General features: G+C 35.6%; 4 protein-coding genes across 4 annotated transcripts; 3 read left to right on the forward strand and 1 right to left on the reverse strand.

Moving 5' to 3' along the window:
• Positions 1 to 6,360: 6,360 nt before the first annotated feature.
• LOC135629303 (filament-like plant protein) lies at positions 6,361 to 11,860 on the forward strand. Its single transcript, XM_065136488.1, has 5 exons — positions 6,361 to 6,527; positions 6,837 to 6,998; positions 7,950 to 8,148; positions 9,284 to 11,190; positions 11,371 to 11,860. Exons 2-5 carry the CDS (start codon positions 6,894 to 6,896, stop codon positions 11,614 to 11,616), a joined length of 2,457 nt encoding a protein of 818 aa, XP_064992560.1. The 5' UTR covers positions 6,361 to 6,527; positions 6,837 to 6,893; the 3' UTR covers positions 11,617 to 11,860.
• Positions 11,861 to 12,401: 541 nt separating this feature from the next.
• LOC135637838 (AUGMIN subunit 7-like) lies at positions 12,402 to 18,881 on the forward strand. Its single transcript, XM_065150671.1, has 9 exons — positions 12,402 to 12,616; positions 13,029 to 13,114; positions 14,641 to 14,702; positions 15,194 to 15,285; positions 15,446 to 15,571; positions 16,577 to 16,667; positions 17,128 to 17,235; positions 17,586 to 17,684; positions 18,305 to 18,881. Exons 1-9 carry the CDS (start codon positions 12,483 to 12,485, stop codon positions 18,491 to 18,493), a joined length of 987 nt encoding a protein of 328 aa, XP_065006743.1. The 5' UTR covers positions 12,402 to 12,482; the 3' UTR covers positions 18,494 to 18,881.
• A 381-nt stretch (positions 18,882 to 19,262) lies between these two features.
• LOC103979111 (V-type proton ATPase subunit c1) lies at positions 19,263 to 22,865 on the forward strand. Its single transcript, XM_009395149.3, has 3 exons — positions 19,263 to 19,445; positions 19,548 to 19,833; positions 22,488 to 22,865. The coding sequence occupies exons 1-3, from the start codon at positions 19,370 to 19,372 to the stop codon at positions 22,618 to 22,620; spliced, it is 495 nt and encodes a 164-aa protein (XP_009393424.1). The 5' UTR covers positions 19,263 to 19,369; the 3' UTR covers positions 22,621 to 22,865.
• A 1,814-nt stretch (positions 22,866 to 24,679) lies between these two features.
• On the reverse strand, positions 24,680 to 25,690 carry LOC135586826 (uncharacterized). Its single transcript, XM_065150681.1, has 2 exons — positions 25,298 to 25,690; positions 24,680 to 25,187 (listed from the first exon to the last, which is right to left on the reverse strand). Exons 1-2 carry the CDS (start codon positions 25,590 to 25,592, stop codon positions 24,922 to 24,924), a joined length of 561 nt encoding a protein of 186 aa, XP_065006753.1. The 5' UTR covers positions 25,593 to 25,690; the 3' UTR covers positions 24,680 to 24,921.
• Between the last annotated feature and the right edge of the window lie 371 nt (positions 25,691 to 26,061).

A 26,061-nucleotide genomic window follows, 5' to 3' on the forward strand; every position in this document is an offset into this window, starting at 1 on the left:
TTGATCATATACTTCATTGATTAAGATGATTATTGACTCTTCACATAATTTATATTTGTTAAGATCACTTGCACATCATTGGAACCATCATCACCACATTGTTTTTGGCACACAAAAATGTGGTGCAAGTTTCTAAATACCATTTAGGCCATTGTCTATTGTCATTTTTCATTTAACAACGTTATATATATACTATTACTAACAAAAATATTCATAATAAACCGAATTTTGTTGTACAATTTGCTGCCATCATCTTTCAAGAATTTTGAGAATACAACTTCAATGTTGTATTGAATAATGCTACCCTTGTTTGCCACTAATTAGTTTTTATTATCATCGTTATTATCATCATTCTCATAGGTTTTAGTGTTGTTATTGTTCATTATCATTGGACTATCCTCGATACCATCCTCATTGTTAATTGCTTTGTTACTGTCTTACAGCTTTATGTCATGGCATAGTCCTCATCGCCATGACTTAAGGTGAGACCAATTGGTGATAAGACCACACTTGGAAGCAATCCATAATCCATATCGATCGATGTAGAATTTATCAACATTTCGCTATCGATTATCTATTATTTGACCTTTGAGTAAAACTTTATACCCTCTAAATTTTAATAAAATATAGTCCAACTAGTATTCAAACATTTATCAATTAAGCTTCTTGATATCTTAAAAATTGTATGGAATAATAAACCAAATTATCAACCTTTATAGTGAGTCAATTACACCATCATCAAGTATACTCGAAACTCATCGGTTTTATTAGGTAGGTTTTGATTCCATTGTGGTTTGGAGGATATGATATAGACTATGCTTTTATCTAAAATCCTTGGAATCAGTTTCAAATGTAACCAAATATTTCAAATGTTCATTAGTACATAAATCCATACTTATTTTAGATAAAAGCATAGTCTGTCTGCCATTTTTTGGGTATTGAGTCACAGTATCAAGTTAATCAAGTGTAGTTAGGTTTAATTAAACAGTGTCCGGATTTTTTTGGGTGTTGTTGCCATTTTCTTGAAGTAATAGAATTGTTCAGATTCAATGTACTTTAGACTTGTCTTGGTATGAGGATTACATATTATGAAATAGTTCAAGCAAATTGGAATAGTTTTATATGTTTTCCAATTTTTATCAGCTTTTTGCCCAAAACCTGCAAACACATTCATGAGGGAGGGTACAAATAATAGAGCTATGATGCCACTTGGAAACAGCAAGTTGTCTGTCTGCCAGAAAATAAAAAGGATCTTGAGCCATTTTTTGCTCATAAATATGCATTATTAATCCACTGGTTTATTTATTTTTGAGATTTCTCAGCACCATCATAGATGGCTTCAAGGTGTAGACCAGTCCTCAATGATCTGCTATGTATGCTCTCTTCAAATCAGAGATGGGAGGCAGACTGGGCTACTTTTCATGCAGTTGTTCAGTCTATTTTTCTAGCAGAAATGATCTCTAGAAGAATGAAACCATAAATTTAGCAGCCTTCTTTTCCCTTCATAGATGGCAATGAAATGGATAAGACATGTAAAACTGACTAGCAAAATAGTTTCTCTTAGAACCTGAGAAGTAGTATCCTAAATCTGTCATTACTTCCAAGTAAATCTGTGATTTAGAATATTCTTTTTATCTCAATCTGTGGTCTGCAAAGCTTTGGACTTGCCTCATGACTCAACTCATAAGATCAAACATTTAATCCAAAACATGAAGAAGGATGATGTAGCTTCCCATTGACATCTTTCTTTACCATTCAGCTTAGGAATGCAAGTGGAAGCCTGTTGGTCTCCATCCAGCTCATGATTTCTGGGCTATGTGGGGATTCACAGCAATAATGGCTGCTGCTCAAGGTCACATTGACACTGAAGAATGACCCTCCTTTCTTGTGTCACTCAATTCCTTGCATCCTTGTAACCCAAGTGGCCTACATATCCACTGTCAGGATGTAAAGGTAATGACCTTTCATGTGACTGTAGGACCTTTATATGTTCATCTGTACTTTTTTGTGAAGTCTAGGCTACCAGGGCAGAGGACTCCAGTTTAGATGGCCTCAAGAGTGCTAGAACTCCTGCCATTCCTCTAGCTCTTGTTACATTCTGAACAATGTGAACTCATCATTATAAGATGCAGAATGAAACATTCTCCCTTTGTTTTATGTAACTCACAATTATAGGTGACTATTGATCCAAAATATTTAAGTATAAATTAATATAATATATCTATCATATTTTTATAAATTAATTTAAATTTTTATCCACTTTATTATGAAACAAAACATGGGGATATTATAATTTCCTCTATTAAGAGTTTGAAAATCAAATAATATGGTTTGACATCCTTAGGTTAGAATATGACTCAGAATCAAATATATATGTTCCACTCAATAATTATGTTTTGGGATCCTTTCATAGTTAATCATTTCCTACTTGAATCTTTTACTATGCTTAATTTTATGTTGACTTTAATGTCATATTTGATTTGATGAAATAAGTAACTATCATGTTCAGTAGGCTCAGATGTGAACTATTGGTTCAAGATATTTAAATCTAATGATAAATCAATTTAAATCTTTATCCACACTAAGCTTCAGGTGTTACACATAATTTAGTTAAACAAGTAAAATGCCACAACAACAAATACCAGTAACTGTGCATAAGATGCAATCAAACATGCTGCTGTGCAGGAACAGGAGGGTTGATATCATGCAAGTTGCATCACAGAGGTTGTTGAAGCATGACAAAAAAGTAAGCAACATCAACATGGATTGCTTAAAATCAGATGGTACTCATAGAAGACAGCATTTTGACTATACATAATACATCATAGAAGATGGCACCAAAACATCTATTTCAGGCCAAGAGGCAGTAGGGTTGTCATGGTCCTCTTAGCTTGTGGAGGACAGCTTTTTATTGTGTCAAATTGTTTTGAGAGAGACATATACCCAAACTATCTCACAAAAGAAGTTACATATAAGGATTAAATATTCCCAATCATTAAGATTCTTTGTTTGGCTTATCCTCTCTCTCTCTCTCTCTCTCTCTCTCTCACACACACACACACACATACTCTGAAGCTTGCAGCCACATTATATACATTGATAGCAGCTAATTCAAAAATAATCAAGCTTGGTTAGGCAAACTGAGGTGCTAAGATGTTCTAATTTATATAGTTTGATAGGATTAGGTTTTCCCATGATTTAGGAGACAGGTTTATTAGCTGAGATTAGATTAGTAACATCATGATTTTTTAGTCAATTCCTGCATAATTTCTTTCATTAAGCAAACTAAATGACACCACAAATTAATCATTTGTTACTCCTATTTTAATAGAATTTCAATTGGATGTACACAACTTGTTTATGTAAATTATGCCTCTGAATTATTTTGTAGGTATAGCTAACAGATTAATAATAATATAGTGTTAAGATCGATCTAATAACATACAAATGTATGCCATAATAATAACTACATGAGTCAAAATCAGGTGGAATTGTGTGTGATGGCCGACATTAAAAATTATAAGGCAATAATTTATGTTTAATATTAGAATTTTAAGGTCTAACAGGGTCAAGATTGGGGCCTTAAAACTACTAATGGAGGTTAGAGGAACGATTAAGATAAGCATTAGGGTTTGCTTTGGATTTTTGGGGTGTTGGGAGTTCAGAGTTGGTGGTAAGTGCATATCATGACCATAATCATGCACGTTATAAATTTGGGAGAGAATTATTAAAGATTATATTTTCCTAGAAAGTTTATTTGGACTTTTTTAATGTATGTTGAGGCAAAGATGAAAGTTCTAAAATTTGATAATGATATATATATATATATATATATATATATATATATATATATATATATATATATATATATATATATATATATGTATATTACAATTTTGTGTTCTAAGTGTTGGCTGTGGTTTGTCATGTGCATTTGCTATGCTTCACAAATCACAGTAAGAGGCTTCTCTCCCAATGTGAGCATTAGCACTATAATATGTTGGCTTATCATGAACAGTTAGATAAAGATGTCAATGTTTTTGCATTATATCTTGAAAGCATAACATGTTCAAATGTCCTAATCATCATATCTTGAGATGTAACTTGTGCAAAGCAACTTTATCTTCAATCTCATTACATAATGATCAGTTGTACTTCATGGTATTTAACAACTATAATGACATGAATTATAAGTTTTTACTCATTTAAGTACAAATATAATTTTATACTTAGAGGAATGGAAATATTTAACTTGTCTAATTGAATTTAATTGCCCAGTAAACAATACCAGCAATGACAATAACAATAATAATGAGTTATTAGTTCAGAATATTTCACTGAAAATAATAAATGATCTTTGATTTGGCTAAGGATATTATGGTTCGTTCAACTCATTAGGAAGAATAATTCATATATTTGATCGTAGATAGTTGGGATATTATCTCTTATCATCTTAATTCAGCATCAATCATGCATGAAACTAAAGAACAATGAGGTCAAAATGGAGAATGTTTCTTATGTTTCAATTTGCTCATTGACCCATAAAGATTAAGCATCAGAGGAGTTAGCATTTAGCATTTCTACTTGATGATGTATATTACGCAACCAAAAGTAAATGGCCTTATCGATGATATCATTACAAACTTGCATTCTTTTGTGATGGCATTTCTCCCAAAGAGAACACTTTTCTTGTGTGGTGTTTTCATGACTCAAATTTTAGCTTATTAATCATCTCAAAAGTTGAAATCCATGTTATCCAAAGGACACAAGTCTGTAGAGATACATATTTACTCTAATAATAAATATAGTTTGAGGAAAAAAAAGGATTTCAAACACTGGAGTTATATGAAGTTAGGCATATGTCACATTCCAAAGGAAAAGAGAACAAAAAATGAACATGTCATATTCTGTTCATATTCTATTAAGTATGGAAAGGAAGGCTTAAATAAGTGATGCCAAGAAGAATGTTGAACATCATATCATGTCTGCAAGTCAATTCAATTTCACATCTAAGTAGGAAACTTTGGGGAATATTTTAACTTTTTTTCTTTTAGCAATATTGATTTATAAAAAAAACACTTCAACTTGATAAGTTTGCAAGTTTAATAATAGAAAGGAATTAAAATAAATAAATATTTTTACACATACATATTTTAAGCTTGTAAATATTTCTTCTTTGTTTAGCATGAACATGAGAAGTCTTTTTGAATTTGACATAAATTATTCTTTCCAAAAATAAAAGAAAATTTTGATCTTAATATTATAAGAATTTAATTCAAATGATTTTTAAGGTCCCCACATCCCAATTTTGTTGATGTCATTACTAAGATCAAATCTTGATTTGGCCAATTCTCTATGACCTGAATGATTAGAATTCAAATGATTAAAACTCGTGTGTTTAAAGGATAAGATTGTGTATCAATCTTTTTCAGACTTATATTGATTATAAAATCACAATCGATGCTTAAGATTTTTATCAGCTCAATATAGTTTGATAAAAAATATAAATAAATATCAAAATAAGTATATGATAGATATATGATAAAAGAGAGGAATAATTTATCAACATGAGAAAAAGTGTGAACTTTAAGAAGGAACTTATATATATAATAATTACAAAATCATAATATTTTATTTATTTGGTGTCAACTATATAGATTTTTTATTGTTATTAAATTATATAAACAGTCACTTCTTTAGTAAACTTAAGAGTATTTAATTTTTTTATGTCCTCTAATAAAATCTTTTTAGGAGTCCTTCAAATATTAGCTCTTCAAACTATAATATCTATATATTTAATTATTATTATAAATATTAATATAACATATATATCACTTCAAATATTATGATTCTCCAAAAAAAAAAAGCCACTAAAATTTATCAAGAATACTTACTTTAGTCATTTATAATGGCAATTAATAATAATTTCATTTTTTAAAAGAAGCATGAAAGTGAAGAATATCTAATATACCCATAGATTTTCTATAATAATGATAAATTTTCAAGAAAAATAAAATAATTTAGAGTGTTTTTATTTTGTTGTAAAAATAATTGGTGAAGATGGAATTGAAGACTTGGTATGAAATGAATAATTAAAATCCTTATTGATTAGACTAGTTGGCATCTTCAATAAATTTATCAATTGAATAATATGCTAGCCAAAATTAAATTTAGAGTAATATACAAAAATTACCAAATTTGGAAGTGTAAATGTTTAATTATGCCTTTCTTTTACAATAAAAATTAATTGAATTGTGGAAAGTTAGTGAGAGATTGCTGTGTTCAATAGTTTCCAATACATTGTGAGGGAGTTATTTAAGTGATGGTTTCTTCATCGGAAGCACAAAGATCAATCTCCCATAATACCTCTGCGCGGGAATTCTGCCGACTCCTGTCCTCGGAGACCAGCAACCAGCGTTCGCCCACTTCCTCCAAGAAGGAAACGCACCCTTTGAATCGCCACCCCAGCGACGTACTTCAATTCGATCTCCGCCTCCCTTCCCCCCACCTTGTCTTCTCTCATCCAGGTAAAAGAACGCCTTTCTTTTTACTACCTTTATAGTTCGTAATGTGCACGTTAGATCATTGGATCAATCGATTACTATAGGAAAAATGCAATCTTGAGGTCGAAATGCCTTCCACCAGTCTGGCTGTTAGCTGACTACCCGATGAACTCTTACTTTGTCTCTCTGTTTCGATGCTTCCCCTTTTTTTTTGTTATTTTGATCTTTTACCTCATCCGGTCTTCCCAAGGTGAGATTTTGGGCCCTCGATTGCTCCCTTTTTAGTTTTCTGATCATTGTTTCTTTGCTTTTGGCAATTCGGCTTGTTTGAAGGCTTGGGAGCTTGGTGGTGATGATCTGCGAGGTAAACTGGAGGCTTGAGGTTGCCAGATGGACCGCCGGAGTTGGCTCTGGAGGCGGAAGTCTTCAGACAAGAGCCCTGGTGAGACCGAGAGCTCGGGGTCCGTTTCTTCCGAGAAGCACTCTGGTGAACCGGTTTGTTCCTCACCTTGTCCGCTAGTTGAGTACAAATCTTTCATATGCGTGTAAGATATTATTTGTGGGCACGTTGGAAGAGCTTCAGATTAGGAAAACATGAGGGAAGCATGCATCAAAGTACCTTTTTTTTTTTTTTTTTGGAGAAAGGACCAGATGTATCACCCCGTTGGATTCTTGTGTCATCTACTTCCAGTGGTTAGCATCAACCATACTCTTTACTCCTTTTCTTTGATTACCTTCAGGAAAGAAATTTTGCACATTGGCTGAGATAATCCATAAAAACAGTGTTTGTAAACTTCTTTCTTTTCTCCATCATGATGTCATTCTTAGATGGATTTTTCTGCCTGTTGACAAAGCTGCTTGTCGTTTTGTTTTAATGCTCAGAAAGCATCCTTATATTTTTTGTGTTCTCTATGTTCATGGTCAAATTTTCCAACAAACAAGCAACCTTCTTTAGTATTCCCCTGCCACTATATGCTCTAAAGATTTTTCATTACTTTTCTTCTTTCTGTTTATGAGTTTTCTCTCCTTAACGATGATGATTTGCTGTCTTCATATGGTGATAATTATATGAAAGTTTATTTTTCTAGACTAAATAATAAATTTCCATGACTAAGTTGTATATTCCATGATAATTCATTCACCTGTAAATTTTTGGACTTGAATAACTGTAAAACCTGTATTCTTAGAATGTAATCTAAGTTTTCAAGTATGTTAGGAGTGGAAGATATCTAACTCAGGGATGATGTGGTCAATTAAGTGACTTTGATCAAGCCATAAATGAGATGCATTCCATCATTTTAATTTATAGTGATCTCCTGTTGCTGCTTAAGAAAGGTTTCCTTCTGGACCACTATTTCAGGAGGTTGAAATTGCTCTATGTATGAGCATTTTTCAAGAATTATTAACACCTTGTCTGAATAACTGAATTCATTTATCATTTAATAGGAGGCACTGATGACTTCTTCAATTAACTCTTCTCTGAACCATGCTCAGTCACCAGAGGTTTCATCAAAGGATGTTAGTCATGAGGTCAATGAGACAATAAAAAATTTGAATGAGAAACTATCAGCTGCTCTTCTGAACATTAGTGCTAAAGAAGATTTGGTGAAGCAGCATGTGAAACTTGCTGAAGAAGCTCTTTTGGGTAACATCTAAACACCTTAATTTTTTAATTTTTTTGACACAAGCAAATACACGATATTTTGATGCATCAACGCAAACATGCTCCACATGTTTGAAGGCTAAACTTCAAGCAGGATTGAGCTCTCGGGAAGTAATTGCTCATCTCAACAGAGATAATTTTTTAAGCTCAATCCAACTAAAATTATGTGTTTTTTACTTTGGTTTTGAACTGTTGAATGCACATCACATACACAGTCTAAATGAATGTCAAAACCAAGGTTTCTTATGCTAAAGTGGATGTTGAGTGGTTTAATTGCTTTGGTGATAATAATTACCTTCAAGATTAGTGTGGTTCTTGATGAGAACTCTACCCAGGTTTGCTACATGATTGAACACCATTTATGCCGATCTAGTGGATTTTTCAGTACTTAAATATTCTGCATGTGATACAAAAGAAACGACTGCTAAATTGTAGCCTCTGTATAGCTCACTTACATCACTATGCTAATCTTTTGCTATTTTATTTTTGCTCTACATATCTATATAGTCACTAAAATCCAAATACCAGTGTCTACTTTGAACAGTGAAATTCTGAATTACTTAAATGTTTGCTTCGATGCAATTATTGTATCCGGTAGTGAGTAGATTACAATTCAAAATTCTTTTATACATGAATATGGATATGATAACAGAATGTGGCACAACTTGAAGAACATGATTTGGAAAAGAACACAATATTATCTGTAGAAACTAGACCTAAGTGGATATGCTTCACCAATAGATAGATAAATTATCTACAGAATGCAATTGAATGTGATAAAATGAAATTAACTTCTTTGTTTTCTTCTCTTCATGATCACCTGTAAACTTTACAACTTGCATTATGTTCATTGTTATGTTTTACATGTTCATTAACTTAAAGGCACCTCAAAGTTACTTTCAAATTATCAAGAACACATCTCTGGTAATTTTCTAAAAGCTATGCTGCTGTGGGTACACCAAAACAAGGTACACATTTATCGTGGAAAAATAGTTAGATAGGAATACCAGGCATGTAGAGTTGTTTGCTGCATGAGAACTAGATAGAATGTTTATTGGTTTATTTCATGTCATCGGTTTGTTGCTTACATGGTGAAATTCTATGACTTTCTTGCCAGTGTGGGAAAATGCAGAAAAGAACGTGCTGTTTCTGAAGAAGCAGCTTAAAGATTCATCAGAAAAGAACTCATCCCTTGAAGATAGGATTGTTCATCTTGACGCTGCCCTGAAGGAATGTATCAGGCAGCTCCGGCTAACAAGAGAAGAGCAAGAGCAGAAAGTCCATGATGCTATCATCAAGAAAACCAATGATTGGGAATCTGAAAAAACTGATCTTGAGATACGGCTTAATGAGCTACAAGCCCAACTGCAAGCTAAAGCAGAGATCACCACCTCCTTTGACCATGAGCTTCACTCAACAATTAAAGCTCTCAAGGAAGAAAATTTTTCTCTTAAAGCTGAAATTGCTACACTTGCTCAGGATCTCCAAATCAGAGCATCAGAATTGGAGTTCAGCACTAGAACAGCAGAAACAGCTAGTAAGCAACATTTGAGCAGCATAAAGAAAGTGGCTAAGCTTGAATCTGAGTGTCGTAGGTTGCAAGCTGCAGCACGTAAGTCATTGTTAGCTAATGAGCACAGTCTCATTTCTAACTCTCATTATGTTGAGTCTGTCACTGATAGCCAGTCAGATGCAGGGAAACAGTTGTTAAATCTGGATATTGAACAAAGTTGTTCAGATTCATGGGCATCAGCTCTGATCATGGACCTCGATCAATTCAGAAAGGAAAAGGCTAATGTGAGAAATCTCACCAATTCTGTAGAAATTGACCTAATGGATGACTTCCTTGAGATGGAAAGACTTGTTGCCTTGCCTGAGGGTGACCATGTAAGTGATAACATTGAGCATGATGCTGATTTGGAACATAGTGTGAGCAGAAACAGGTCTTCAAGAAAAGAAGTTCAGACTATCCGTCTGCATATTGCTGAGTTAGAAGAGATGATTGAAAAGATGAATTCTGAGAAAGTTGAAATGGAAAAGTCTTTTACTGTAATGAACAATCAGCTGAAGAATACATGTGATCAGCTGGCAGCAGCTGAAGGTCAGTTGGTTGAGTTGCAAAGGCAGCTCAAATTGGTTAATGAGGAAAAGCATGTTCTTGAGATAGAAGTAGAAGCAGCAGAGGGAAAGAAAACTAGACTGGGATTTCAGCTTGAATCAGCACATGCAGAAAGTGGAAAGTTGTATGAGAGAGTGAACTTATTAGATAGGAAATTTGAGGAAGAGAAGAAGTTGCCTTCCAAATTGAAATTAAGGTGCCAAGATATGGAAGCAACAGAAGCTAAGAGGAACAAGAAGGAACTGGAGCTTGAATCAGCATATGGTCAAATTGCAGAGTTTAAGGGCAAAATTAGTTTGCTAGAAAAAAAACTTGGAGAAGAGAAAACTTTGTCCACAGAACTGGCATCTAGGTGTTGGAAGATGGATGCGCTGAAGCGAAAGAAAGAAGAATTAGAGTGTCAGCTTGAGTCAGCAAATTTGGAACTTCACAAGCTACATGAGAAGGTTAATTCATTTGAAAGGAAGCTGGAGGGGCAAAAGGCATTTTCAACAGAACTTTTATCCAAATGTCAAAATATGGAAGCTATCGATGCACAAAAAATCAAACTGGAGTGTCAACTTACTGCTGAACATTTGGAAGTAGGAAATTTACAGGAGAAGGTTAATATACTGAAAGGGAAACTTGAGGTAGAGAGAGCATTGTCCTCAGCAATTGCAGCAAATATAGAGGCCACAGAGGCAAAGAGAAAGGAATTGTTGGTGCAACTTGAGTTGGCACATGTAGAAAATGGGAGCCTCCAGGAGAAGTTGGCCACATTAGGAAAACAAATTGAAGAGGAGAGGGCAATATCCGCAGACTTTGCTGCAAAGTGTCATAGCTTGGAGCATGAACTTTCTAGCAAGCAGAAAGCAGCTGAATTCCACTTATCTGCAAGCTCAAACAGAGTGTTGCTGATTCGACAGGTAACCATAGTTGCATTTATTTTAATTTTCTCCTTTTTTGCTTGAAATGAATGCCTGGATGTCCAGACTTCACATAATTATTACCTGAAGATGTTTTTCACCGCAAACTGTCCATTGTTAAAGCATAAAAATTGCTCTTACTTCTTGATTGTTTGATGAACATTCTTGATTTGTTCACAGGAGAAAGAGATGGAGCTGGCTGCTGGGAAGCTTGTGGCGTGCCAAAAAACGATACTCTCTCTTAACCAACAGTTAAAAATATTAGCAAATTTTGACAATTTCATGCTTGAAACAGCAAAACCAGAGTTAAATGGAGATCTAATGGCTTTCAGAGGCGAATCTCAGATGCCAAGTCCTCGTATTTCTCCAGAAAACTTGGAAATCTCTTCAGCTCTGCGCAATTGTAAAAAAAGTGATCCCCCATAGTCATCAAGCTCCTCAGCTGGACATCCAGAATTTTCATGCCCAAGTAGAGACTTAGTCTCAGAATCGAAGTAAAAGTGTACATTATAGAGTAAGTGCAAAAAAAGAAAAAAGAAAAAAAATTCTTGTGCAGTATATGTCAATCATGTATGCTATAGAAGTTGCCTAGTGAACTTGAACAACTCGTGTCACTGTTATACAGAATCTTTGTTAAGCAGCAAATATAGGAAATTGTATGAAGATTATAATGCCACTACTGTTGTTTTGCATGATTCTGAATTGAACTAATGATGTTAATTACCACCAAAGAAACTCATTTGTCCTTTCCGCGATTCAATGCTCAGCAACTCCTTAAGTTCAATCAAAGTTATAGTAAATTGATGAAATAAAAATACGAGACGGAGTAATGGTTAATGAATTATTCAGCTTTCATGAGTTTCATTGCCCTCTATTTTTTTGTGAAGAAAGGTATAAAAACTCATGAAATATATATTTGATACAAATAAAGATAAGAGGAAAAGCAAAATAAATTATATGATATAAATAGGTAGCATGTGTAGTATAAACACTTCAGAGGTGGGAGACCTTAATATCGAACCCACTCAAATCTTTAAGATTGGTGCAAGGTCAAGGGCAGGCCGTCCGTTTACTGGCCAGCTCGGCGGGAATTCAAGTGTACGCCGTGATCTGTTCCATCGAGCTTTGAGAGTCGTGCAGAAATTTGATTGGTGATTTAGTGACCACGGCCGCCCAAGTAATTAGAATGATTTGCTCGCAACGCCATTTCGAATTCGAACCCCTCTCCGTCTTTCTCCGGTCTTGAGACCGCAGCTTGGCGAGAGGCTCTCCTTGGTGTTGTCGATAGCGAGATGGCGTCGAGGCAGATGGAGGAGATCCAGAGGAAACTGGAGCTGATTAGTTGCCCGCGACCCAACGCCCCCGCCCAATCCCTCCTCTTCGCCGGTGTCGAGCGATACGCCCTCCTGGAATGGCTCTTCTTCAGGTGCCCGTCGAACCTTTTCCGCTCGCCTTCCTCTTCGATTCTGCCGCCCCGTTTCCAAGTTCCGGACTTCTTTAGCTTTTATAATTGGATGCGAATCCCGGCATTGGTCCGTATTCTGACTTATTTTTTATAGGTTTGGGGAATTAAATTTCAAATTTGATGAACCTTGACATAATTCTGTAATTCGTTCTTGATTTCCTTCCTCGTCGTTTGGACATCTGTTCGAGGTTCTCAAATGAAAATTATTTGTTAGGCCTAAATTGCTCTTCTTGTTTAAACACACTACTGTCTTGCGATTGAAACACTTTTTTTCCCAAAATATCACTCTTTTTTCTTCAAATTGATTTTTTTTTTTGCCTTTTTGAAATCTACCTACATTGGTACCATCAAATGAGAGCCTGTTTCTTGGTAGGCTTTTGGGTGACAGGTCGCCGTTTACTCAACAGAACTGGCAAGGAAATAGCATGGACAGGGATGAGGAGAATACTCGAATTCAACGTGAGTATTGCTATTTTATTATGTTGATGAATTATTCTTCTTCATAAATTCAAGTTCCTCCCTTTATTTTGTAGAATGATGGTCATTCGTAACATAGCCATCTATCACCATGGAAGCATGACTTCAAATTTGTTCCAGTTGTGAAAGCAAATTTTCACAAAATAACTAGGTTTCAATATTCTGTCTTTATGCATTTTTCCTTGGCACCTTATCTGATGATTGTGAAGCATTACACTGCAAGTTATATAATGGTGCTGTTAATAGAGAAGACTGTCTCATGTTGCAAAGCAAAAAAATGAAAAGTTCTATTTAACACCCAAATACCATTTTCTAGCTACCACTTCTACTCTCTCTTGTTATTCATCTCTTCTGGTTCCTTTATCTTACAATTTGATTGAGTGTACATAACATTATAATGTGAAGTAATCTCTTAAGTGTCTGAATACTATTTTTAAGAAGTTTGACATATTAAATGTCTGGTCTGCCAACTACGTCATCATTCTTGAGTAGACATATCTTTCAAGGTTTAGTATAATGGTATAATCCAGTAACGAATTGAAAAAGGAAGAAAGGGATTTAAAACCTTACTTAGATACTATATCAAAGAATGTGAGGGGTGAGAGGATTATAGCTATCACTATTTGCCAGAGATAATCATAATAGGTAAAAGAATTTGATATTCCAAAATTTGGTGACCAACACTTTAGCTGCCAAACAGAATTAACTGGGATTGTAGATGAAAGAAAAGAAGATTGATTTGAGTAGTAGATTAAAAGGACATTACCATGGTGAAAAGCATGTTTGTCCAAGTAATAACAATCAGTAGACTTATAAATCTGAGAAAACATCACTTGGAAACAGTGCCAAGCACATTGTTACATCCAAACCCACAAGATGCATTGGACACTTCTCGGACCTTTAACTAGACTGTTCCAATATCAACTGACATAACAGTATAAGAAGTGGATTCTTCTATAATTCTCTCTTATGAGTGTAGAGTTCAATAGTTTACATCTTCACATCTATGCAAGGTATCATTTTTTTTCTTTAATTATTATTATTATAGGCACTTTTTGTATCTTCATCAGTTCACCTCACCTAAATTGGAGACTGTCCTTTTTTGGTGTCTTTGTCCATACAACATTTCTTTAAATAGAAAAGAAACCATGTAAATATCTTCTGATGGCTTCAGCACATTGAGGTAGTTGATGACAAAGATAGTCACAGGAAAAATGTTAGGTGAATTACATTACAATATATGGAACATTTAACAGCATTCTTCTCTGTTTGCTTCATACTCTCTGGGCTGCTTTACAGCTGACAGCTCATAATAGGTTTCATTGTTGTGCTTTGTTGCCAGAGATTTTGCTAACAAGAGTATATAATTTTTTTATTATAGAACTGTCTCAAGGAGCACACTGCTTTTTCTTTGCTTGCAATTAATGTGGTTGCTAGTCTTTGCACATGCATGACCATGCAATTGACTCTGTTAAAGACTCATGTGAATCGGAATTTACTATTTCCAGACTTGGCTGAGATAGCAAGCTTCTTGGGCATTACATCCTCAGTTGACACTGAAGCAATCCAAGTGAGTGAATTTATAAATTAAAATCTTTTTGTATAATGTTAGCTGCTTGAGAATTGAGTGGTACAAATAGGTTGCTCTTTTTTTGTGCTCCCACAACGCTGGCCAATCACGTATATAGAAGGTACCATGTAATATTTCAGTCAGGCTCCTGCTGGCACAAAGAATCTTGATGCTTTTAAGTAGATATGAATGAAAATACGTGTGATTGAAGCCTGACAACTTTCTTTAATGCAAAAGGCACAACAGAATAAGGTCAGGAACCTGTACTGGGACAGTTGATGTATGACACATAGCCATGTTAGAATCATAGAGCATCTCTTGTGATACAAACTTAATGGATCCCTTGCATAATTGTCACATGACAGCTTATTTACTTGTTGCAAATAAATTATTGTCATGTTCATACGATGTTAATCTGAATTGCTATTAGAGGTTTTTGTTTTAATTCTGATTTAAGACATTCTTGAGTTATTAATTTTTGCTGGTTTCAGGGGAAAGGCAGCTATGAGGATCGTGTTGAAATGCTTCATCTAATCGTACATCTTGTTGAAGCAAGCCAGTATGCTGATAATCCAGAGTGGAGGTTCGGATAGTATTTTGATTTTCAAATAGATTTATCCTTGTATCCGCACACGTATTATATTTTAGCTTTTCACTTAATAGGAACCTTAGCATGCTATTAGAACTTGATATGCCTATATATTCCACTCCCTAATTTTGGATGCACTTTTTCTTTTTGGAAGTGTTGATGAGCAACTGGCAAAGGATGTGCAGTTGGTAGATTCAATTGCAGAGAAACAAGCTCAAATATTTTCAGAAGAGTTGAAACTTTTTCCAGCTGATGTGCAGATTCAGTCTGTTTATCCCTTGTAAGTATTATACAAGATTTTGATCCATTGAAATCCACAATACCGGAGTTGATATACTGCCATTAACATATTAATAATAAAGCCAAGAAAAAATGAGTATGATGTTCTGTGAGTATATCCTGAATAATTTCATTTCTTTCAGGCATATGGTTATTTATATTGTTTGTTCATTGTTAAGCATTGATGGTTCTTCTGTACTGAAGCCTGAAACCATGTGAAATCTGATTGTTAGACAAACTTGCTATAAGTATCTGAATTATAGATGACAATCACATTTGTAATATTGATTTATACATCTGTGCTTATGATAAACTTTGCAAATTCAGTTTGCCTCAGAAAAACAAGCTTTGTCAATTCAGTTGGCAGATTTGCATATCAAAATTAGTTATTAGCAACTTGCAGTAGATGTCACCTTGTTTTTTATCATCCAAAAATTGTTGAATACTTTTTAACTTATAAGTATATGTTTCATTACTTCACTTTAGTGCTGTTTCTTGATATCGAGACTCATTTATCTACTTCATTTTCATTGTTTGTATGTCCTGTCTTACTCAGGTATGTATTGGTTTTTTATCTCAATGATTTATTGTATGATTTGTATCAATGGTTTGCTGCTTGGAGACATACATTGTCTCAAACGTTGTTTTTTATCGAGCTCCTAGAAATGAAAATTTCTTGGTTAATTCGGTCAACATGTGGCTTTGAAATTTGGGGTGGCTGACCCAGTGCATGCTGAACAAACTGCAGATAGAAGTTTGTAGTTCAATTATCTTATCTGGAAAGAGATTATTTTTTGGTATTCGTGTATATGTTACCAACATCACACATTTCTTCTTTCTTTATCTGTCTGTGTTTATAAATTAAATGGCTACTTGAGGTGATAATTTTTTCTATTTTTATTTTTTCCTGCTTCGGCTTATACATGTGAAAAGGAAAGTGTCTCCTGTGTGATGAAACTTTTCGCTACCCTTAATAATTCTCATAGAGAACACACTCATTTTGCAGACCAGACATATCTGAACTGGAGCTAAAACTCTCTGAACATTCAAAGAAACTATCAAATTTGCAACAGATGGTCCAGGATTTAGCATCTAAGGTATGCTAAAAGCATATACCATTACAATTTTACTTATTTTTAACAGAATACATATTATAGAGAAATGTGCAATGTTTCTTTCTCCTTTTCTTATATGTGTTATCTTCTTTTTATGTGTTTATTTTCTTTTTTATTGGTTGGGGAAGATGGGGAACTTTCAAATTTTCTTCTGCTAGAAACAACGTGATACAACAATGTAAACTCTGATATTCAATATTTGAAATTGCTACACTTATTTTGAACTCTGGTACATAAGCATATTCCAGATAAATTTGCAATTGATACCTAAGGATGTGTTTTTGGATGAAACATCAGATTTCTATAAGTAAATTTTTTTGACAAAATAATACATTACTGTTTGTACTTGTATTTTTCTTGGTGAAACCTAAACTTGTTTGTTTAATTAGTCTCTTCAGCTTGTTCCTGTTTACTAAAATTGGTTCTTATTGATGTTACACAGTATGATTACAATCCTAATGAAGACTATACAGAGGTAGAACTGAAGCTGAGGTCACATTTGGAGTCTTTTCTTGAAACCGTGAAGTCCTTCACTTCGATTTATACGAAGGTAATAGCAAGCTCTTCTCTGACATTTTTCTCTTGAAGAGTTTTCATTACTTTCTTTTTTTGGTTAAACTTGTCTTATTGGTTACAAGAACAGCTAACTCAAGGGTAAAAACAAAAGAAGGCATTGTCGAGCATATTGGAAACAACTTTTTATCTTAAAATTTTAACTCACCATGGAAAGCTTGTGTGACATTGAGACCCATTTGTCTTTGGTTTCTTTGACTTGTTTATTGTATGTCTCTCAAAGCACTTCATCATATAACTGTTATCTGCTATAAAATGTTATCAATATAAATGCCAGAATATCAATATCTTCATAATTTGTTTACTTATTAGATCAGAATATTACAGGAGATCCATCCTTGGACACACATGATGGAAGTGCCACAGTTACATGGGTTTGGCCCTGCTGCTAACCGCCTTTTGGAGGCCTATAACACACTTCTGAAGGTATATTAAATTTTTTTCTGCCTACCAAAATCCAAATTTTGATAGTTTAACCATCTTATTTGGTTGATTTCATGCAAAAGGCTATCTTTTTTTTAACTATTCCCAGTTAAGTCCCTTTTTATCCCCTCTAAATGCATGCACACATTTTGCCTAGTGTTACAAATTCAGCACAGAGATTATATGAGGTGTGTAATACAAGCAAAAGGTGTATTAGGGGAGTTTTAAGTGAAAGAAAATAGAAAAAAATAGTGTTTATTAATATGATAAATATGATGACACTAAATGTATTAATGTGATGACGTGGATACTTGTTTTAATGTACTTTATTCCAATTCAGAGAATTATCACCGGTGAATCAACTTTGATAAGTGCATGTTTTCTTCTTTTTCTTTCTTTTCTTTCTTGGCATTGTATGGATAATGGTTGTATACTTGCACTTAGCTCAGCACTTAATAAAGAATTTTAATTTTCTGGTTGTCTGGTTGCATCCTTTGATGAATATGTTCACTCTTTCCAATTTTCAGAAAATAATTCTGATTCTAAAATATCTTTAAATTGTCTTTCATTTTACATCTCAAATATGTTCCCTTACTGGGTCGCTTTCAAACGTCGCAATGCAGTTTTTGGGAAACTTGAGAAGCGTTCGGGATTCATATGCAGCCATGTCCCTTGGATCTCTACCAACAACCGAGGAGCCTTCATCTATCATGAAAATAATTTTGGACTGCGAATCTGCGCTGACATTTTTAAACCGCAGCCTTTCCGTCCTTTCAACTTCAGTGGCTAGGGAGCAAGAAAAGGCCCAGTGAATTCGCATACAAATATGAGGTACTGTGGCTGGTCCAGTTTCTTGTCTTGCTACTTTGTTTTCAAGCGGAGAGAAGAAATGCCAGTGAAAACTACTGAATTGAGAGCTTCCAGCGATTGAAAGCTCTTAGTTAATATGTCGGTCTCAAGACTGTTCCTGGAGATCAAACTCTCAATATCAGTTTCTTGAGATAAAAATGATCGAAGTTCTGAGGATTTTACGAGTTTATACTCTAATGTTTAGGACAAGAGATTGAACAAAGTTCATGTCCACTTTAATCACTCCAGTCGGTGTAGCTGATTCCAAACATCTCATTAGCATGATTAATACAATGCTCATCTGTTCAATCCCTTGCAGCAACGGGGAACTCATTGAATCAGATGCAACCATACTGGTGTAGCTGAATCTCATAACGATGCAAGCAAATTTAATTCTTTGACAATTTGTCTACGCAATTAACCAATGTTTTGCCCTTCGATCTACGAGTCTTTTTTAGGATAAATAATTCCTTTTATTTTGGAAAGAAAAATAACATGAGTGGGCCAGGAGAAAATGAAATGATATTAGAAGATAAATCGATCGATCTCAAGACCGCCTGCCACGATCGAACGTAATCCCCCACGGACGTGTCTGCACATCTAGAAGAGGAACCGGCAAAAGTTTTCTTTCCGAAAATATTCCAATAATGTCAGCAAACCCTCTTCCCTTCAGATGGTAAATCATGTAAATTATACTAAAGCAAAGGCTATTATTATACGATAAGAATCTACCAAAGTTCTTCCGATCCCGAAAAGGGAACAATTTGTGGCCGACTCCCGCATCCTCTCACTCGATCATCTTCTTTCCGAAGGTCTAGGACAATCAAATCGGCGCGACGATGTCGACATTCAGCGGCGATGAGACTGCCCCCTTCTTCGGGTTCCTCGGAGCCGCCGCTGCGCTCGTATTCTCGTGTAATCTCTCAAGATCCATGCTTTTCTAGGGCTTATGTGGTTTTGTTGCCGTTCTTTGATCCGAAAGGATTGACTCTGATTCGGGGGTTTTGTTGCATGGAGGCATGGGGGCGGCGTACGGGACGGCGAAGAGTGGAGTCGGGGTGGCGTCGATGGGAGTGATGCGGCCGGAGCTTGTGATGAAGTCCATCGTGCCCGTTGTTATGGCGGGAGTGCTCGGGATCTACGGCTTGATCATCGCAGTGATTATTAGCACAGGCATTAATCCCAAGGCCAAGTCGTATTACCTCTTCGATGGGTATGCACACCTCTCCTCGGGGCTTGCTTGTGGCCTCGCTGGCCTTTCTGCCGGGATGGCCATTGGGATCGTTGGGGATGCTGGAGTCAGGTAACGCTTTGCTGATTTGGTTTGGTCTTCTTATATTTGGATTGGTTGTATAGACTGATATCAATTAGATGGTACTTATTTCCTATTTGGGAACTGAATTGTTTGGGGGTTTGCTTTTAGGGATCAAAGTGCTCCTTTATCCTGCTAGCTTAGCTTCGCATTGATTTGTTTTGTTGTTCCATTAAATGTCTTCCAAATTAGATGAAGATGTTACACTGTCATCATTAGTTGGACTATTAATTTTAACTGCAAATAAATCTGTGCTCTCGTTCTTTTACTCTTTTCTGCTCTTCTAAAAGAGCTACATAATATTTTCATGAAATTTTAACCATGATGGTCAACTTGGCTCATAGACATCTCATGACCCACTTGAGGTTGTCATTGCATATGCTGCACCAGATCCCAGTCCTCCTTGTCTCTTATTTATTAGACCATCTGTTGCGCCTTGATCTGACCTAGTTCAGATCTCAAGAATATCATATCATACGTGAACCATAGTTCTTTCTATGTTTTTTATACATTTCTTGAAACATTTCGTGTATATACTACAACAAGGACCAATTTCCAAATATATCATAGCCTTCGATCATCTTAAACCCTCACTCCAAATATCACATTAGCCACCAACAATAATTGTACCTTGTTCTTTCTTTCAGCACAAATGCTCAATAGAGAATAAGGAGAGTTCGAAGGAAAACATATAATAATATGTTGAATCATTAAGTATTGTTTACCAAATAAAAGGTCCATATATGATATCAACGAAAAAAGAACAGAGTAATAAGGTTAACTTTTATATTAAAAAAATGCTTAACAATAAATGATTCATTTTTACTACATGGTGATCATATATAGATGCAATACAAGACTAACATATTAATTCATATCATTCAAGAATAAAACTTGTTTGTAACACCTTGATCAGTCTCATATCAGAAGTTGGCAAGATTGAGATTGACTTACAAGAGTCTGATGAGTGTACTACTATCAGCTTCAACTTAATTATTTTGGCTAATGATTTAAGTCAAACGAAATTAACAAGCCAGTTACCCCATCAGACTCCGGTCGTGACATTTGGTATCAGAGCCAACCTAGTATTTGGGCATGGTGAGAGGGCTTGAGTAGAAAAAATCTACTTGTGGATGGAGTTAGAGGACTTATCACGGCGTGAAGCTTCCATTGGGCTACGCTTCATATGCACCATGCTAGGGTTTGATTTGAACTATCCTCGTCAAGACCTTGAGTGGGGGAGATTGTAACACCCCTGATTAATCCTACGTCGAAGATGGACAAGATTAAGATTGACTTATAAGGGTATGATGAGTGTACTGTTATCAACTTCCGTCTAAGTATTTTGGTTAGTGGTTTAGGCCAAACGAAGTTAATAGGCTAGTTAGCTTATCAAGCCCGGGTCATGACACTCATACCATTCAAATTGTTCTGAAATTTGTGTGTAGGTGGTGCATGTATCTTTGCTCAACTTTTTGGCACCCTCTAAGTCAAAAGTTTGGATATCTACTATTGTTTACCATGCAGATACTTGTCTGTGATGCTCCGATATTTCCTGTTTATTTTGGTTTCTCCTTTTGTGTCATCATGCAACATGCAGAGCTGTGGACCTTCTGAAAACCACTGCCTAAGTTGTTCAATTTATACATACCCTGCTATTCACAATTTAACAGTTCTAAGACTTGAATCCCTCTATACACATGCTGCCAAGTAATATCTACCATCTTCATGTGAAATCAGCTCAAACATGACATAATGAACTATAAGTAGGTTTGGGCATCTGCAAAATTTTGACTTGGTAATATTTTACATCAAAAAGCATTGCAGGTATTATTTTTTTAGAATGACCAGAAATTTATTTTTTTTGTTTACTTTTATCTCGCTTCAACTGGTGGCATCAGTGCAGTGTCGGTATATTAAGTGGTTATCAACTTTTATCATCTGGTTTCATTGGAAAAAATTAAATAGAAACAATTGGTACCAGCCTCTATGGTTTGGTATTGACCCTTGGTAAAAACCAGCTGATGCATATCAGGCCAAACGTTATTTTCTTGTTTGCTTAGAAATAAGATGACACAAATAAATGTTGAATTTGGGTCCATCTATTAACGAATTGATGTAGTAATTAATTTTCAGTTAGCTGCTCCAGTTTTGAATGTCTGTTTTTGATGGTTAAATATCATGACAAGTATAGGAAATAATGTGCATTTATTAATGGGTTTAGAATGTATTTTAACGTTCACTTTATATCTTATTTCTTAACCAAGAAATCAACAAATAAATGCAAACTATCATGGGAGATAAGAAGTAAGACCTGATCTAGCATGAGTTAATTTTATATTTTTGGGAATCTTCATGTCCAAGCTGTGTCAAAACCAGGATGAGCAGTGAAAGTGGTAGATATGAGTGGGGATAGGATGAGAAGAGGTGAGAAAAACACATGCTCACACTAGTTTGCTCATAGTCACAAAGGTTGGGGAACTCCTGTGTCCAGTACCAGTGACACTGGCAAATTATGGCTGCATAGATACATCGTCAAGTTTGAAACTAATCATTCCGAATGTTGCACATCAATTTGGTTATATATTATGTAAAACTAGATTTATTTTGTGCCATATGACATTATGAGCGTATGTCTACCGCAGGGCCAACGCTCAGCAGCCAAAGCTTTTTGTGGGCATGATTCTTATTCTCATTTTCGCGGAAGCTCTTGCACTGTATGGTCTCATCGTTGGCATAATTCTGTCTTCTCGAGCTGGTCAATCTCGGGCAGACTAAGATACGGTTGGTGCCATGTTCCATGTGATCCTTCATGTTAGTTTTAAATGTTTGCGATCATACTGTTATTTGTCTGACACGTTTTGATGTCAAGTCCTTTTAATAATGTGTTATGTTCTACTAAGATGACCTAGGGATTTTGCTGGAAATAACTGGGTCATCCTCCTTCAGGAACAACTGTGAACCACATGAATTTGTATGATTATTCAATAAATCTGGGTCTAATAAAGTTGTATATGTTCTTCCGTTGTGCTTTCATTTAATCTTAGTCTTAGCTAAATTTTGATAATTACTTGACAGAAGGCATGAAAATCTTAATTGCTTTGTTAATGTCAGCCACCAGCATTGGAGAAAGCTGTGAAATGTGTTGATAATAGTGACCTTTTAATATGACTGCAAAGTTGTGACCTTTATCAAGAATGGCAGTGGGTTCAAGTTTAACACAGATGGATTCAATATTCACTATTAGTTATGGATCCAGCCTTCCTCTTTGTGCAAGAACTGTCAAAGTTCATGGGATTCGCCATTGCCAACCATTTTGATTGGCCATGTCATGCTTCTGGCTATCACCCAGGTTAGATAAGCTTTTGCTATTTTCATTTTGCAAGATTGACTTTATGTTGTTAAGAGATCCAACTATACATGTTGCATTCTTTTTTCTCCTCTAACAAGGATCTAGTAGTACTTGGTGATTTCATGACAACATGAAGCTAACATTTAGCTCCTACCGAACTTTCCTAAACTATCTGGGATCATGATCACACATATGAGAAGAATAGGATAATTTCCCTTCCAAATATCAAAGGTTCTAAATGCATTATTACCTTATAAATTAGATCTCCTGTGTTATTTTCTACCATACCTATATTTCTCTCGATCATCAAACTTGGTGAAGTACTATTTTCTAGCATTTGTCTTATAACCATGTGGTTGGCGAAAGTTTTAAGTGTCTTGATAAGAGAATGTGCTTTTAAATATCATATTTAATTAGGATGTCATCATTTTTTTATTGATTAGATTTCATATGTCCATTTACCTTATGAATCGTTATCATTATAAAGACTTGCATGTTTGAGTGGATGCATCAAAATCGATGCATGGGTGGCCACTGGGATTCATCCCAATCGAGCCATTGAGGTATATGAGCTTGAGAACATCCCTCCTCTAAATATCTGAATTCATCAGCCATGAAATTTATGTGACCAGAAATTAATGTCCTTGACAGCTCAACGACAATCGAGTGATCTTGGTTGGCTCGTCTGTCTATTGCTAATTAATGTGTCATCCCATAGCATTTAAAGATCATCTATTAGAATCCCGGAAATCCAAACGCCTTGCCAATCTCTTTTCTTCTTATCTAATACGGTCGATGTAGGCAGCATTATATTTAAATATAAATTAGAGAGATTATTTTCATGATTCTAATATGATCTCTCATGTCGCCTTGACCAACGTACCCAAGCTTGCCTTTAAAGAGTCTCCAAGAAGTATATTTGCTCTAAAGCAAATCAACTTGAAATAACAGAGATATAATACATCTTTAATTTTTATTAGCATGCTTAAATCTATAGGCTTATTATTAGTTACCAAATATTATTGCAGTAGCTAAATCGTCAGTTTTAAAGCAATCAAATAACCATATCGTAACACTGAAGAAACAATACCATAACTCTTGACAGCAACAGTGGAGAACCTAATAAACTATGTATTTTGAAACAAATTAGTTTTGATCACATCATCAACAGTGAACTCTGCTATAAAAACTTGCTTAGGATTGAAGTGAAACAACAACAAAAATAATAAAAAAAATCATAGTATTTAAACTATTTATGATCCACGACATTAATATTTCATCATCACAGTTATTTAAAAAATAAATAATTAAATTGAGTATATATATATATATATACATATATGAGATCTATGATTGCTTGCATGATGTCCAAGCTTTATCTTCCAAAAGATGGTGCAGAGACTTTGTGCAGTCGGGCCACGTAGTACCTGGACTCACTGTGTCAGAGACCGGACACATGCATGCATGAAGTGCTGGAGTGGGACGAGCAGAAACAGAGGAGGACGGCGTCTCCTTGCTCACCGTTATGTGGCCATGGCCTCACGCACTCTCGTTTGGTCGAACGCATTGCGGTCGTTCAAGAAAACACAGCCAACACAATTACTCACATCCACACACACACACACACACACACACACACACACACACTGACACGCTCTCTCGAGCTGGAGAACACAACAAGCCGAGAGGGAAACAGAGATCTCTGCTCCCACTCTTCACACGCTGAATCAGTGGGCGTTGGTGGACCTCCTCCTCGTCAGGCTCCTCATCCAAACCCTCCTCCCCTTCGCTCCTCCCTGCAAATCGGCGTCCGGCGTTCTCCACCGCGCCACGCGAAGGAGTTGCCCGATCCGCTTCTTCCACTTGAGAGCGTTGTCGTGCTCGATCTGCTCCTCCATTCCTCTACTCTCATCGATCTCCTCTGTGTTGTCGGCGCCCTCGCTGTCCCATGAAGCATGCCCATCATCATCAAACTTCACTGTTATGAACGAATCTAACAAGGCATGAAACCATGATCAATTTGGGTGATCATAAGTTCTTGCAAGATCGATCATCACCTACTGATGAGCTTCACATGAACTGGACAACAGTTGAGAGGAGTACCTTCGTGGCTAGCAATGGATCCTTCATCATCGGAGTCATCCTTAGTTCTCTGATATCGCAGCTCGAGGAGATTAAGGAATGGGCCGAGAGCAAAGACTTTAGGAAGCCTTATGATGCGTTTCCTCCTCAGGACTCTTAAGGACCTGCTTGTCTTCCTGGGGAGGGGATGGTGGCGTTGCTCCGAGGCCAACACAAGAAGCCTCTCCTTCAAACAAAGAGCACATATCCCTACCACCGACTCCATGGGGTGGAAATCGCAGTATGCCTTCTCTTCTCCATGATCATTCATGGCCATCAAGGTAGGAGGAGCAGCTGCAGGTAGCGGCTAAGAAGTAGAAAAGTTGGTGCTTGTGGAGGAAATGAAACCATACACGACAAGGGAAGACAGCAAGGCTTTGTAGGCACACAACCTCTATCAAGTGTTAAAGATAATGCTAATATAAGTTTTATTTGCTTAGGAGATATGTAGATAAGAGTTTAATTGATTTAGGATATCTATTTTTATATAAATTTATGATGAGTCCTAATATGTGTAATTATCATGAATCTAGACTATAAACATGGGTGTAGTCTCTCCCTATGAGGCACAAATCAGATTAAGAGGAACAACAGATGTGGTGCAAAGTAATGATTGAGGGGTTATGATCAAGTTTTTTTTAGTGAAGTTTTGTATATTTTGATTTTTCTATTGGTGTTTGACTTTTTATCTCTACCCTTTTTGTTTGATATGGAGTACAAAGATAAAAACTTGATTTAGATAGCAA

The sequence above is a fragment of the Musa acuminata genome, chromosome BXJ1-3 (genome assembly GCF_036884655.1).
Source record: "Musa acuminata AAA Group cultivar baxijiao chromosome BXJ1-3, Cavendish_Baxijiao_AAA, whole genome shotgun sequence".
NCBI lineage: Eukaryota > Viridiplantae > Streptophyta > Magnoliopsida > Zingiberales > Musaceae > Musa > Musa acuminata.